Below are 16,889 nucleotides of genomic sequence, written 5' to 3' on the forward strand. Positions count from 1 at the left end.
ATTAAAGATTGAATTTCAGTGTACTACCAGTTTAAAGCATTTTGCTAAATATTATAGAATATTTCTTTTCTGGTGAGATTAAGCAATTTGTAGCATACTGTCTGTCATTATATGTTGCTAATGGGAAAAATGCTGATTTTTAAAATATTTTTACTTGTAGTCCCAAAGGGAAACAGAAACAAATGAAGTTGCAACCTAAAAATGACCAGAATACCTCAGTGTCTTGTGCTAGGACTAGTTCTCCTTTCTCATCTCTTGGTAAATATGTATTTTGCTTTTGGTGTTCTGAACCTGTTTAAATGTGATATGAAAGAACAAAGAATACTTAGTATAGATTATCATGCAAAAAGCAATGAATGTAAATGTAGAAAAGTTGTGTTTTCACACTTTTTTATTCTAGCTTTGTAGCCCTGGGTAAGATATTAGTCCATAGTTTTCAGTTTCTTTAATTTTTAAAATGAAGGTGTTAACCTAGAAAAATTTGAAAAATTATTTGGCTATATAATTTATAACATCTTTAATATAAAGTGAAAAAACCTGTATTTGTCAGCATAAAAATTGAGTTTACTGTGCATGTTGGTGACTTCTGTATACAAGTGTTTGTAACATTCTGAGTTTTTAAAAACAATGATACGATAAGCTTTGTTTTTAATATATTCATGGTTTCTTCCTTAAACAACGTATAATTTTGACATCAAAGTAAAGTAACAGATCTACTTTTAAAACTTTAAATTTCCTAAAACCATGAAAATATATTAGCATTGGACACTTTTTTAAAAATATATATATGTTTCAGATGCTGCTGAAGGGCTTTCACTGTATCTACTTGATGACATAGACGACCCATTTTCTTCATCAAGTTTCAGTGGATATAGCCAAAGTGGAAATAGCCAAGACCCAGGGAAAGCCAAATCACTTCACAATAGAACTTCACCAATTAAACAAGGTAGGAAATTAATATGAATAGGGAATGTTTTCTTCAATTTCTCGTGACAAACAGGTCATTTTAAAATCTTGTGTATTTATTTAGGTAGTAAATGGTAGCATTTCCTTATAGTTAATGAAAAAATTCATTTTATTTTCATTCCTGGAGATGCTCAGAGTTTACTCATGTCTCTGCACTCAGAAATTACTCTTGGATGTGCTTGATTTATCATATACTGTGCCAGGGATTGAATTTGAGTTAGCTACATGCAAAGCAAGTTGTCCTTTCCACTGTACTACTGCTCCAGGCCCTAAAGAATTTTTTTTGGTGTTGTGATAATTAACTCAAGAGGATTCCATGGCCACAACTAAGAACGGGTCTTTAATAGACTTGAAATGACTACTTCCAACAGATTTTAATCTTTTAAAATGTGAAATAGAAAGGAAAAAGCAAATGAAAAATCTTTCCCAAAGCACAATAACACAAGATAGTTGGATTAGTGCTGGAAGAACATTATATGTCTAAAATACAACTATAAATAGCTTTGTAAATCAGGTACTTTATTAAAATAAAAAAACTCATATGAATTCAGGATTTTATATATTGAAACACATTAATAAGAAAGGAAAATTATTCTCAACTAGTTCATTTATTTATATAAATATATGCACACATGCATATATACACACATACATATGTATGTGTTTGGGGCTATACCCAATGCTGCTCAGGAGTTATTCCCTGCTCTGTGCTCAGAAATTCCTCCTGGCAGGCTTAGGAGACCATATGAGATACTTGGAATCAAACCTCGATTGTTGGCTGTGTGCAAGGCAAACACCCAACCCACTGTGCTCTGGTCCCATTGCATATATTTTTAATGGCCATTTCACTTTTTTTTTTAAAAAAAGACTGAATTGAGAAGTGAACCTTCTTTCAATCTGCATACAACTCTTATTTTCTAATTAATGTAACTCATATATTTTATTCATTTGGACACTGCTGTCCTACTACCTCAGTGTTTTAGTGTTGACGCTCCCTGTTTTTGTAGTCCTCTCAGAGCTATGTCAGGAACTCTCAAAAGAACCTTCTCTATTCAACCAGAACATGCCTGGTTTAAGTTTATTATAATGAGCTTCCCTATAAGTTTTGAAGAACAATTTTTAGTGCTTTAAAATAATCATTGATCTAATAATTTATTGTCTCTATCCATTTTGTACTTTTTCAAATGGCATTATTTATAAAGATTTGGAAATTATTGTAGTCATGCCAGTTTTCTTACTACATAGTCTGACATTCTGGACTCTAAATATGTTAAAAAAACTTTTAATTTGTTAATCTATAAAATCAGTTGAGAGTAGACAGTATATTTTTACAAATATCCTTATTAGAAAATAATATTAAAATTTTTACAATTATTGGAATATACATCTTTATTTTATATAAATCTAATAAAAGATTATCTTATTTGTTATTAATGCATAAAATAACTTAAAGATACACTTTCTAAAGATGTATTTATTTTGATTATATAAGAAATATTTAATTGTACTAATTATTTTTAAATCATTTATGTCCTTTTTGTTCTAATTTTTATCTTTTATCCCTCCTTTAAGCCTGGTGCATTTTCAATAGTTATGCTACTTGCCTTCTTTTGTTGGTTTGTTTTTATTCTGGTATTGGGGTCATACCCAGCATGACACCAGGCTTACTTCTGGTTTTGGCCTCAGAGATTACTCCTGCTGCCCCTTAGGAAATAATAATGGGGTCATGGGATTGAACCCAGGCCAACCACATGCAAAGCAAACACCCTATCTGTTATACTATCTCTCTTTTGTCTACCTTCACTATTTGCTTTTTCATTTCTTGACAACTAGACTTTAAGGAAAAAGTCTATAATAGCCACCTTTTATCAAGCATTCAAGATTTTCTTTTAGTCCAACATTTATGCATATGTTTTATTCCTGACTTTCATTCCTATCTCCTGAGAATCACAAGTAATCTTTAGTAATCAGTCAGTGTCTTTTCTTTAGTGTGTCTCCTTGATATCTCTAACAGTTGCATTCTCTTAACTACCTCCTCTAGGAATTATATTGCCTAGTTTCTATAATCTCTTATTTAGTTCCTTTCTTATATTTTGTATCCTTTTTACTTCTTTTATTTTTATTTTTGAGTTTTGAATCAGACCTAGCTGGGCACAGGGTTTACTCCTGGCTCTGTGCTCAGCATACTGACTGTGGTACCAGGAATCAAACCTGGGTCGGCCACATGCAAGACAGTGCCTTTAACCTCTGTATTATCTCTCTTCTGTATTATCTCTCTGCATGATTTTTCTTTTCTTTTCTTTGGTTCAGCTTTCTCCCTATCTGCCTTTTCATTCTGTTTTGTTTTTATCTTTTACAAATAAAGGACTCTAATGGTGATATTAGTCATCTTTATTTTGATAACTTGCTAAATTCATATATCTATCCTTAAAATTCCTTTCATTATTTCCAATTGCTTCCTAATTTTTTTTCTTTAAATACCTAGCATTGGTGGCAGAGAGATAGTACAGATAGTACACATGGCTGTCCCAAGTTCAATCCTAACATCCATATAGTACCTTGAGCCAGCTAAAAGTTATTTCTGAGTGCAGAAACTCTTAGTATCACCATGTGTAGCTCCAAAACATTCTTATCATTTTTTTCTGTTTAAGCCTCTTGTGGATATGATTTTTTATGACACCACTATATTTGCTGCCTAATTTAAAACCTGCTGTGTTCTAGCTGACTTCTTTTTCTTTAGTATCCTTTAATTTGCTAAGTTTTATGAATTCTGCAACTCTTCAGTACCATTTACTTTTTTGTGTGTGTGTGTGTGTTTTTTTGGGGGGAGCCACACCCATTTGATGCTCAGGGGTTATTCCTGGCTAAGCGCTCAGAAATTGCCCCTGGCTTGGGGGACCATACGGGACGCCGGGGGATCAAACCATGGTCCTGATCCTTGGCTAGCGCTTGCAAGGCAGACACCTTACTTCTAGCGCCACCATGCCGGCCCCTCTTCAGTACCATTTAAATCTCCTCTCTCATTTATATTGCTAGTCCCTATCCTAATCAGTTCAGATTCTCCATTAAGATGCCAAAGATACCTTTTACTTAAACAAAAACTATTTATTTATAGCAACTTTATAGTAAGGTATCCACTGATGCATAAAAATTACATTTTTAAATTATACAATTTGATATTTAAGCATATGTTTATACTGAGAAAGTATCACCATGATAAAACTAATAGATGCATCTATCCTCTGTTTTGTCTGTGAATGTGTGGTTAGATTTTATTTAAAATTTAACCTCTTATCAAATCTCCAGTATAGAATACAGTATTGCTAACTATAGTTACTACTAACTATAGTTATGCTAATATCTGGGACTTACTAATTCTGTATTACTGAATTCCTTTGACTAGCTTCTCCCTATATTCCCTTTCTCTAACCTTGACAACTGCCATCCTACTCTTTGTTTTTATGAGTATTACTGAGCTTCCACATGTATATACTACACAGTTTCTTTCTCTGATCTTAATTATTTTTCTTAATGAATTTTTTCAGTTTTATCCATGCTGTTGCAAATTAACAGGTTTTCTTTTATGAGACTGAGAAAATGTATGGATATATACATAGATAGATTGATATGTAGGCATATACACCACTGCCATTATTTCTTCATATATTCATCTATAGAAATATATTTATATATTTTCTTTATCTTGGCTATTGTGAATAATGCTGCCATTAACATGGGACTATAGAAAAATCTTCATGATCTTGAATTTGATCCCTTTGCATATATATTCAGAAGGGGGTATATTCAGAAACTGGGCCTTTGACATGGCTGTAGTTGTAGGGTAGATATGTATATATAGCCCCCATTGCAACAAATGGTAGTCTTTTTTATCTTTAAGTAGTCTTCATACTGATTTCCATAATGACTATACTAATTTATATTTTAATACACAAGATGTCTTTTTTCTCACACTTGCTATCTTTTATTATTTTTTTATTATTTTTTTTGTGGTTTTTGGGTCACACCCGGCAGTGCTCAGGGGTTATTCCTGGCTCCAGGCTCAGAAATTGCTCCTGGCAGGCACGGGGGACCATATGGGATGCTGGGATTCGAACCGATGACCTCCTGCATGAAAGGCAAACGCCTTACCTCCATGCTATCTCTCCGGCCCCTATCTTTTATTTTTTTATAACAGCATTAGAAAAGATGTGGCAAATTTTTATGATTTGTATTTCCATAATGCTTAGGTTGAGCACTTTTTTCATATAGTTAAAACATACTTATTGAGGCTGGAGTGATATCACAGTGGCAGGACATTTGCCTTGCATGTGCCGACTCAGAAATGGCCCAGGATTGATCCTCGGCATCCCATATGGTCATCCGAGCCTGCCAGGAGCAATTTCTTAGCACACAGCCAGGAGTAACCACTGAGCACCGCCGAGTATGGCCCAAAAACAAACAAAAATAAACGCATTTATTTTCTCACAGTTGGGAAAGCTCAAAGTTCAACATCAAGTATCATCAGAGCTGGTGTTTTTTTTCTTTTTTTTGTATTTCAAATTATATTTCTTTATTTTAGACACTGAGGTTTACATAGTCATTCATAATACAGTTACTTCTGGCATTCAATATTCCAATACCAATCCACCACCTATGTAACATTTCCTCCACCCTTGTCATCAGTTTCCCAACCGCTCCAAAGCTTGCCTTTGCAGGTATGAATAATTTACTTAACATTGCTTCGTTCAGTTAAATGGTAATGGAAATATAGGAAAAAACCTGCATTAAAAGAAAATTTGTGAACATTGCATATCTTGCTATTGGGTCTTACATCATTGTCTGAAGGTTTTCTGAGTTGTTTATTGCCAGTTGAGCATTCTGTTGTTGATTCTGTTTGTTGAGATTATGTGGTTTCTATGATAATTTCACATCTAAAATTATGTGGATGTAACATAGCTGCATGGTCCATGAACTTAGGAGTCTGTTGAGCTGAGCAGTTAAATTCATATGCAACAGCATGAGTCATAGGAACCATTAGAGAGGACTTAGTGTGATCAGCTGTAATATTGGTATGTTCATGAATTGTTCCTGCTAGTTGTGCCACTATTTTGAGAGTTAAATGAGTCTGGCATTGGCTACCTATATAGACATAGTGAAAAGCTCTGGATCACGGGTGTGGTGGCCAGGACTTCCACAAGTACAGAAGCACCAGGGAAGGTAGCCTCACATGACTCCAAGGGTCCCCAAAGATTTTTGCCTCAAGACAGTATACCTGGAGTATTTGGCAGCTAGGAGTCTGCACAGATGAGTGGAAAGTCAATGAAACTGGGCCTTTGGCATGGCTGTAGTTGTAGGGTAGATACGTATGTATAGCCCCCAGGACTTCAGCAGGGCAGGGGACTTGTCCCCTCCCACAGTGGGGACGTCCCAGTGGACCAGTTGAGAGCCAGGTTTGTCCATGAGTTTTTCCTCATAATTGGGCCTCTCTTTTGAGAGTTATATGAACTTATGGTGTTGGTCACTTGCACAGATGTGGCAGAGCTGTTGTTTTATGGAGAATTGCTTTCTAACTGTGGTAGTGTCAACTTATTGTTGTGGACTCATATGGCTTTTTCTAAACATGCACAGGTGGGGAGAGGAGTCACTGACTTTTGTTCCTTTTCTTATAAGGTTACTCAGAGTAATACACCCATATGTCTTCATTTAACATTGCTGACTTAAGTACCGTATTTTCTGGCGTATAAGACGACTTTTGAAACAAAAAAAAAGTCAACCAAAAATCGGGGGTCGTCTTATATGCCGAGTATATCCCAAAAAATGTTTCAATATGCCGCTAAATCAAAATTGTCTGAATATTGCCACAAAAGGAATTTTCCAACTCGATCCTGTACCAATCACTGCAAGGCTGCTCGGACTGCCTTTCTAACTCAGCCAATCCAAGCAGGCTTTTTTTATAATATCTTTATTTAAGCATCTTGATTACAAATATGATTGTAATTAGGATTCATTCATATAAAGAACACCCCCCTTCACCAGTGCAACATTCCCACCACCAATGTCCCAGATCTCCCTCCATCCCACCGCACCCCCACCTGTACTCTAGACAGGCTTTCCAGTTCCCTCATTCATTCACATGGTTATGGTAGTTCTCAGTGTAGTTATTTCTATAACTGCACTCACCACTCTTTGTGGTGAGCTTCATGAAGTGAGCTGGAAGTTCCAGACCTCCTCTCATTGTCTCAGGATTGTTGCAAAAATGACTTTTATTTTTCTTAAAACCCAGATGAGTGAGACTATTCTGCGTCTCTTTCTCTCTCTGACTTATTTCACTCATCATGATAGATTCCATGTACATCCATGTATAGGAAAATTTCATGACTTCATCTCTCCTGATGGCTGCATAATATTCCATTGTGTATATGTACCACAGTTTCTTTAGCCATTCGTCTGTTGAAGGGCATCTTGGTTGTTTCCAGAGCCTGGCTATTGTGAATAGTCCAAGCAGGCTTTTTATGCATGCAAATTAGACAGTGTTCTGGACCCGAATCTACACTGTAAAAAGCCTGCTCAGATTGGCCAGAGTCAGAGAGGAAGTCTATTACCGTATAACCTTTGAACCTTTGCTTGTTGTGATTGGCTCACTGTGGTACATGAGCACAGGAACACATGCAGCACATGCAGCACAGGAACGTTCTGTCTGATACAGCAAATATAGGCCTAAACCCATGTTTTACTGCAAAATTAGGGGGTCGTCTTATACGCCCAGTCGTCTTATATGCCGGCAAATACGGTACCCATCTCAAATACAGTCACATTGGGCATTAACCCATCATTCCCTCTTTTGGATAATGTGAGGTGAACATAATTTTATTCATAATATATACACTATTAGACTAAGCTTGAGACTGGTTGCTATACAATCCTGAATTTTGTTTTGTATAATCCTATCTATCTACTTTCTATTATTTTTAACACTAGTTATTCTCTATTATCTTTCCTAGGTGTTCATTATCTTTCTTGTTTGATTTTGTTTTTGGGTCACACCCGGCAGCACTCAGGGGCTACTCCTGGCTCTACACTCAGAAATTGCCCCCGCCAGGCTCGGGGGACCATATGGGATACCAGGATTTGAACCACTGTCCTTCTGCATGCAAGGCAAATGCCCTATCTCCATGCTATCTCTCCGGCCCCCATTATCTCTATTTCTTATTGTGTTCTATCTATTTGGGTCTCAGTCTTTAGCCACCTTATCTCTTTTTACTTCATTTTCAGTGAGCTCTCTTAGTTATATCTATATAAATATTATCTACATACTGAAGATTTTGAAAATTCTATCTTCAGCTCTATCTGAATCTCATCTGAAGACTAACATTTTATATTCACCAGACTTTTTCTTTTCCTTATAAAATACCTTGTCTTAGATGATTAGTATTTAAAACTGGGATCTTGGTTTTACATACCACTTTGTACAAACCTTTTTTATTTCAGTATTGTTCAATTTAGAACACTGTCTACCATCCACTGGCTTTGCCCATTTTTATTCTGTGCTTAATACTTTAAATTTAGTCCTATTATGAATTTATGAGAGTTTCAACTTAAAATAAATGCTAACTGTGGTGAAGTTTTTTTTACTCTGGTTCCCTTTTCAGGAAGAAATAGTTCAAATCTAATCACTTTGTGCATCTCCTCCATTATGTCTTAAACTATTGCATTGGATTCCCAATGCTCTCTTTTTGCCTCTTTCAATTGAAAAGATTCCAATCTTGCCTCTATTGTAATATGTTCTCTATACAGCAATTACAGAAAGCTTTTAAAAACTTAATTCAGATTCTGTCATTCTTTAGATTTAAAACTCTAAACTGACTACCATGTTTTATCCTTGTTTTTCTCTTTACTCCAATTACTATGAGTTTCTAATTCCTCTGATGAATATTCTTTCCCTATGTTCTTTCCCCTTCATGTTTTCAAATATTACCTCTGCAAAACATCTTTCAAATATAAAATAGACTTTACAGCATGTATATTTTCTGGAATTTGTATAATTCATTTGTTTTCCTATTCAAAATTACACTACTAAAATAAATTAAAAGCCAGGATTTTTATCTCATCTGTTGTCATATTCCAAGTCACTAATAAAGGCTGGTCCTTTTTAATGAATTAATGAAATTATTGTGGTACATATTTTTAGATAATTCTTCCTGGAGTTCAACACTGACAATTTCTGCCAAGCGATCTCTCCACCCATAATCTCACTTCTATACTCCCCTCACTTCCCCTTAATCAGACAAAAATTATAGTTTCCATTCCCAAAAGCTTTATGTTCACAACCTACCATGATTTTATCCATCTGTTTTGTGGCACTAATTTTTTTGTGTAGCTATTTATTTTCCTTGAATCATAGATAATAACTGTTTTACCATTGTCAAGGTTTAACTTTAAAAAATCATCTTGATATATAGATCACTCTCTCGATGGATTGGATCACTCCCTTACAAATGGTGATGGTAGAGAGCCTCGGACAGGCACCAAAAGAAAACTGCTTATTGCATCTGAAGAAGATGAAAGCGTGGGACAAGAGGAAAAAGAGAAGAAAGAAACAAAAGAGAAATCACATCTCTCCTCTTCAGAGAGTGGCGAGTTAGGATCGAGTTTAAGTTCTGAAAGTACCTGTAGTTCTGATTCTGACTCTGAATCAACTTCAAGAACAGATCAAGATTATATAGATGGAGACCATGATTATAGTAAATTCATACAAACCAGACCCAAAAGAAAACTCAGAAAACAATATGCCAATGGAAAAAGAAACTGGAAGAGGAGAGGCATGGGGGGAAGGGGCAGATGGGGCAGATGGGGTAGATGGAGCAGAGGAGGCAGAGGACGAGGAGGCAGGGGACGAGCTGGTCGAGGAAGAGGTGGAGGTGGCACGAGGGGAAGAGGGAGAGGAAGAGGAGGAAGAGGTTCTTCTAGAGGAGCCACCAGAGCCAAGCGTGTACGCATTGCAGATGATGAATTCGATACCTTGTTTGCAGGACGCTTCAGTAGACTGCCTCGAATTAAAACAAGAAACCAAGGCAGAAGGACTGTTCTATATAATGATGATTCAGATAATGACAATTTTGTGTCCACTGAAGATCCTTTGAATCTTGGTACATCCAGATCTGGCAGAGTACGTAAAATGACAGAAAAAGCCAGGGTTAGCCATCTCATGGGTTGGAATTATTGACAGTTAATAAATGTAAATTTTAAAAATTCAATGGCCTTCTACTGCAGGGAGTTTACTAGGAAATTTACAAAGTAAGTTGTGTGGGGACTTCTGATTCCTTTCACATTGGTGCTTTTCCATATTTCAGTATACATTTGTTTCAAGACTTTTGACCTCCACACTTAATTTGTCCAAATAAGCCTTACTCATTGGGCCTTAAATAAAAAAATTCTGCTCACGCACGCACGCACGCGCACACACACACACACACACACACACACACACACACACACACACACACACACACACACTGCAGATTTACTATATAAAGGAGCATTCAGCTTCTTAAGAGTAGCATGACATTTTTATCTTAATAGAATATCCCCTTTTGCTTTTGTATCATAGAAGTTTAGTACCTTCTTACAGAGTTTTATATAGTTTGTTTTGGCATTTTGATTCTTGTATCCAGTAATAACTTTTGCACAATACACCAATCCTAAAGGCAGCTATTAAATGTTTACAGTTTCTTTATTGAAAGAATGATCTGGATTATTTTACTCTTCCTAGGCCAAATGTTCATGCATTGAACTAACTGAAGTATATATTTATACTACAGTTTTTTTGGGGGGTGGGGGAACTTGATATGCTTTTAATTGATTCACTTAACTCATATTAAAGTGAGAAAGGGTTGGTGCCTTGTAAATATGTAGCTGATATTTGTAGTGTATTCTGATGTGTGCATTAATTTTATTAAAAATACTTGAGGTAAAAATTTAGACAAGGTGCCAAATGTAAAAGTATCTTGCATCCATTTTCCTTTATATTTTATTGCATTAATAGAGCTTGTGTAGCTTAAAAATTAACTTAAACATTTGAAAAAATACTCAACCACAAAGTATACTTCTCTAAATAGTAGCTCAGCTACCTCTTTCAACTATAATTATTATAAACATTACAGGAAATAGATGCATTATCCATTACTTACTAAAGAGAAGTAGAACAAGCTTGGCTGGCATGAATACCCCTAATGTAAGCTGAGAGGTTGTTGATAATCACATATACTCTCAAATTAATAATTGAAATTTTTAAAAATTCATAAATATAGTATGTTCTTTCTTAAACTTCTGAAAACATTTTTAAGTATACTTGAGCTACTGCTTATGTATCTCTGCTACCACTGTGTAACATCTGTGAATGACTGACTTTTATTTGAATCTTAAGTATAGCAAAGCACTTAGTCTGAGTTGGAATGTTTGGCTAGCTAATATTTTGAATCAACTATAATAGGATGTGTTCATATCATTCCAAAGGGTTCATCTGTTAAAATCTTTCAGAAAGAAACCTATTGCACTGCACACTGGTATTTTGAATCATTGTTTTATAGATTTAAAAAGTCTTTTAAAAATTCTGTAGTATTGTTTACAGCAATAGAGTGCATATAGTTCCATAGTTGAACTTGAGTTACAAGATCAATTTTATTTCTCAAATTTGTGTAAAGTTGCTGATTCGTTAGTTACATAGATTTTTTTTTAGGTGAGAGGAATAATGTTGATCTTGTTTTTGTGTTTGCTGTTCTTTTGGTAACAGATTTGTTATGCTTAGATCAAGTAGATTAAAATTTGGGGATGAAATTAACTTAATGTATGCCTACTAATCTGAATATTTTAAGTTAATGTATTTTATGCTTTCAATCATTTAAATTCTGAAAATCTTTAAATGCAAAGAAAGGAGTATACATATAACTTTTGCTTTTATGACCGGCTCAATTAGGGGTTATTCTTAGACTAAAACCATCATACATTTTTAACTTGCAGTAGAAATGATATTCAGGCCTTAAGATTATGGATTGTTAATGGCACTAACTTCTATTACTGGACAAGTAGATCAAGCTAATTTTATATTGTACTTTTTTTCCAAAAGAAAAAAACACTATTTCTGATTGTAACTCAGCTGTCATGCTTAGCCATAGTGTAAATTATATAAAAATCATAATTTATATTATACATTTGATTTTGCTCAAATATACATTTTTTATTTCTTCATAATTTAGACCAAATTTGTACTGTTTTCCTAGAATCACTAAGACTGTCGTCTATCCTAATAAAAGTAACATAGTTATTTACATTCATTGATATACCCAAATGTGTAAAATGTGCATCTTATTAGTATGAATATTTTTATTGACATTTAAGCTGATATCTTGAAATGTAGATGAATTAATTACTATTTGTGTGAGTTTTGTTATCTCAAGCTTTATTTATAATTTATTTTGAAAAATAAAAATGCTACATTTATTTCCCAAATGTCAAAATTTTCTATGTTTAGATCATTAGAATAAGGCCAAAAACATTTTAAAGCATATTTTATACTTAGTAAAGTGCTGTGAAAATACTAGTGAACATCATTTTGTTCAATATTGAATTCAGTTATTAGGATTTAAAGAGTTAGTCAACAGGGTATGTTAGATGAACATAGTTACCATTTATTACAGAACACAAAGATCCTTTTCTCTTTGCATGCAAATTATTTTAGTAAATATGAAAATAAAATTTAGAAGAAAGGAAATTTACTTTTTTACCTGGACTCTTCCCTCTCAGATGCCCTGCCAAGTTATACTTGGATTTTTTTTATATAAAACTGCTTCTTATAAATGTATTTAATTGTGTTTAATCACACTGATTAGAGGGCCACTTAGTTTTTTAGATTCCATTTAAACCAAAATAAGGTCTGGGTTCAATAACAGCTAAATAAATATTAAGTAATTTTGGAGGAAAGTTTAAATATATGAATTGCTAAAAGATAAAAAAGAGTACTATATATGTCCAGGACAGTCTACACATTTGTAAGTCTAATTTTATGCTGTTTCTTAAAAAGTGACCTGTAATTTTTCTCATGATGCTAATAACTTTTTAATTCACAGAGAAAGATCTAGCATTGTACATGTTTATGAAAAGAGAATTCTATATTTCCCCCATGGCTTACTGTATGTCTCTTACAGCAATAGTATGCTCTGCAAAACATTCACTAGCCTACTAGCTTAATAATTCAATGTGGTGTGTGTGTGTGCACACCTCTGTGTATGTGTGTAGTTTTTTCTCAGTTTGGCAGACTTTATTTCAGACATTAAAAGTTTTGTATAGAAAACGATACTATTTTAAACTACCAATTATTTGACTTTTGTAAAGTGCTCAACTTGTATATATAGAAATTGATCATCTATTTCATAATGCCTTCTAAACAATTTCGATGTAGTCTTTAACCTGTTTTCTTTCTTTTTTTTTAATTTTTCTTGGCCCCTTGTTTTATGTTTCGTTTTGTGTCTCTTCTCAGAAATCAGGCTTTTGCCACAGTTCTTCTCTTTGTTTCACCTCTAAATTATGAAGTGAAGTAAAATTCCTAAATTTCATTCTGCACTAATGTGTTTTGATATCTAATTCAGACCTCTCAATACTTTGAAATAATTTTGGTTTATTTCTTCTGTTGTATTCCTATGAATCACGTTTAGTCGATATAGTGATTGGAAGTGAAAGATATGAATGCCACTTCTAAATGTCCCACAGAGATGCACATCCAAGTTTTTAATAAATTATTTTGTGCATTTTTCATAATTTGTATGTAAGTATTAATTAATACTTTTTTATTTGCTTGTATAGTTTAAGGATTTTAAAGCACACATAGGAACTACCACTTTTCTTTAAAGTTGACATTTTCACATACAAGAAAAGCTATATTGTGCATAATTTCCAGCATATTTTGATTTCTAGCCTTTTGAATAATTGCCAACATTTGAGTCCTGAATTTATAATAGTTTTGTCTGAGGAATGGATGGAATGTTTGATATTAAATTTTAATGTCTTAAATGTTATTCCCTATTCCAAGCCTTTTTGTGGTATATGAGTCTTTTTGAATATTTAAAAAATAAAATAATCTTTGATCAGCGTTTCTCAGACTTTTTGCCATCCTGACCACCCCCGGAATATGATTTCTTCCTGTGTCCCATATATCCTACTGGTTGGCCCCTAATCACATGCCATGGTCTTCCTGGTTACCACAGGGGATCATCTGGCCCTCAGTTGAGAAACACTGCTTTAAGATCACTTGTAAATCTTGTTTGAAAATTTATTATGATGATTTTTTTTGGTTTTACCTCTTAATAAAGGTTTTTTCCAAGTTCTAGTTTCCAAGTTGTTGTTGTTTTTTTTTTTTGAGGGGGGTGGGGGTCCACAACCGGTGCCACTCAGGGGTTACTCCTGGCTTTGTGCTCAGAAATCTCTCTGGCAGCCTCAGGGGACCATATGGGATGCTGGGAATCAAACCACCATCCTTCTTTGGTTGGCCATGTGCAAGGCAAAACACCCTACCACTGTGCTGTCTCTCCACCCCCCTAGTTTTGATTAAATACTAACATAGTTAAATTTTTTCATGGTGCTATATTTTGTAGGATATGGTTTATCTTCAGTGTTCTTGATATTTATTATGTAACCTTATTCTTGATTTGTTTTTCCTCCCTATTTTTCTCCTGCCTTCTTTTCTCCTCGCTTATCTTTCAACAGTGCAGACTGTACCCAATGTAACACACTTCAGGACTGGCAATTTATGATTCATCGATGGGCAAGGTATTATAAAAAGGCCCTGAATTTTAGAATTTAGGTATATTTGTTTATATACATATATATTCTGATTTGCTATAATTGAGTAAATCTAGAATATATTCTAACAAGTAAAAGCATGATAAATATTTTCTGAAAAAAAACTATTGGCACATATAAAATTGCCATTGGTAATAGTTACTTAAAAATCACATATAAAGGGGATGGAGTGGTGGCACAAGCCATAGGGCTTTTGCCTTGCACTCACTAACCTAATACGGACCTCAATTGGATCCTCCAGCATCCCATATGGGCTCCCAAGCCAGGAGCGTTTTCTGAGCACATAGCCAGGATTAACCCCTGAGAGCCCACTGGGTGTGACCAAAAACCATAAAAAAATCACATATAAAATATTTAGAAACACAATTGGAAAATGTGTTTTTGCATATACCACCAGATACACATTAGGCAGTACTATAAATGTTAATTCTTTTTTTGTTTGTTTGTTTTGGGGGCACACCCGGTGACATTCAGGGGTTACCCCTGGCTATGCGCTCAGAAATCACTCCTGGCTTGGGGGACCATATGGGACACTGGGGGATCGAACCATGGACTGTCCTAGGCTAGTGTGGGCAAGCCTTACCGCTGTGCCACCGCTCTGGCCCTATAAATGTTAATTCTTTAAACAATACTGTGGTGATAGCAGTCAGTAATTTATTTTTTGTCCTGTAATTTATCATCTTTATTCTTTTGTAAACATTTACATGGTATTCACAAACTTGTACCTTATGATTGTTCTGAGTACCCATAAAATTTAAGATGGATTAAAAGTTAATGTTATGTTGCATATGGGCAAAATGTCCATTAAACTAAAGTTTAGTAAAGGAAGGTAAACTAAACTGACTTGGTTTATAAAATGTGTTTTTTTTGGTAGTTATAAGCAATTATCTTCAAACAAAAATAACTAGACTCATTTGTTTCCATTAACTATGGGATATTTACAATAAAATTCCAAGTTTTTTGGAATTAGTTGCACTCTTACTACTTTATCCTGCAAGTTATTATTAGCTTCTGAGATAGTAACATAAAACTCATGGATCTTTACCTTCTCTTTTTTAATAGAATATTTTACTTGTTAAGATGAGAAATTAAAGTGAGTCTGCCTTTCTAAGAAATTAAGACTTTTTCCCTTATTGACTGCCAGTATTCTTTGAATAATTTTAGGTAATAAATATGATGCTAACAATTCCCTTTGTCATTACTATGATCTAGTAGTCACAGGTAAAACACTTGGTTGCCATACTTGTACTTTGTGATGTTCACCAGAGGTCACAGACTTGGTTTGCTATATTTGCACAATTACTTGCGGTGCTCACATACACTCTTCATTGCACTTTCATCCTTGTGGAACTGTCACAATAGCAGAGCCACCAAGATCATCACACTTGGTATATGGGCATGCCAAAGATCAAACTTCTCATGCCTTCATAGTAGGTGCTCCACCATTGAGTTACACCCCTAGTTCTTGCTGTTTAACAGGGCTTTTTTAAATGTGGGTCGTTTTATGCCTGTAAATTATAAGCATTTTGTTTTATAATTTTAAAATGAATATAATATCTTATGGCTTACAAGTTTTCAGTTGTGGGGCCGGATAGATAGCATGGAGGTAAGCATGCAGAAGGTCATTGATTCGAATCCCGGCATCCCACATGATCCCCCTAGCCTGCCAGAAGCGATTTCTGAGCGTGGAGCCAGGAGTAACCCCTGAGTGCTGCCGGGTGTGACCCAAACCCCCCCCCAAAAGTTTTCAGTTGTGAATTATGTGTTATGAATGCCTCACATTTTCATTTATAATAAAATTGACCATAGAGGATAGTAGATAGTAAAAATAGACTTTCAGTGTAAGAGGTGTAGAAAGAAATGGGAGAAGAAGGATGAGAGATGACGAACTAAGAATTGAAAGCAGCAACCTGGTTTTATGCCAATTATATAAACCCAGAATTTTCTTCCTAACAGCAAGAATTCCACTTGATTAAAGGTAAGGTAAGAAAGTTGTTCAGACTGAAACATATCTTTTAGTTATATGACCTTGTAACATATTAAAAATCAAGTATAAAGTGTTTAGAAAAAAA

The 16,889-nt window shown here is 34.6% G+C and overlaps 1 protein-coding gene across 1 annotated transcript in view; it reads left to right on the forward strand.

The window, feature by feature from the left end:
• Positions 1–12,162, forward strand: part of BRWD3 (bromodomain and WD repeat domain containing 3) — a 182,680-nt gene extending 170,518 nt beyond the window's left edge. Inside the window, exons 39-41 of the mRNA XM_049766589.1 lie at positions 161–258; positions 797–946; positions 9,426–12,162. Coding sequence (XP_049622546.1) covers positions 161–258; positions 797–946; positions 9,426–10,189 — 1,012 coding nt within the window. The 3' untranslated portion in view covers positions 10,190–12,162. The remainder of the gene's footprint in view (positions 1–160; positions 259–796; positions 947–9,425) is intronic.
• The last annotated feature ends 4,727 nt before the right edge of the window (positions 12,163–16,889 follow it).

Source organism: Suncus etruscus, chromosome X, assembly GCF_024139225.1.
Source record: "Suncus etruscus isolate mSunEtr1 chromosome X, mSunEtr1.pri.cur, whole genome shotgun sequence".
Taxonomy (NCBI): domain Eukaryota; kingdom Metazoa; phylum Chordata; class Mammalia; order Eulipotyphla; family Soricidae; genus Suncus; species Suncus etruscus.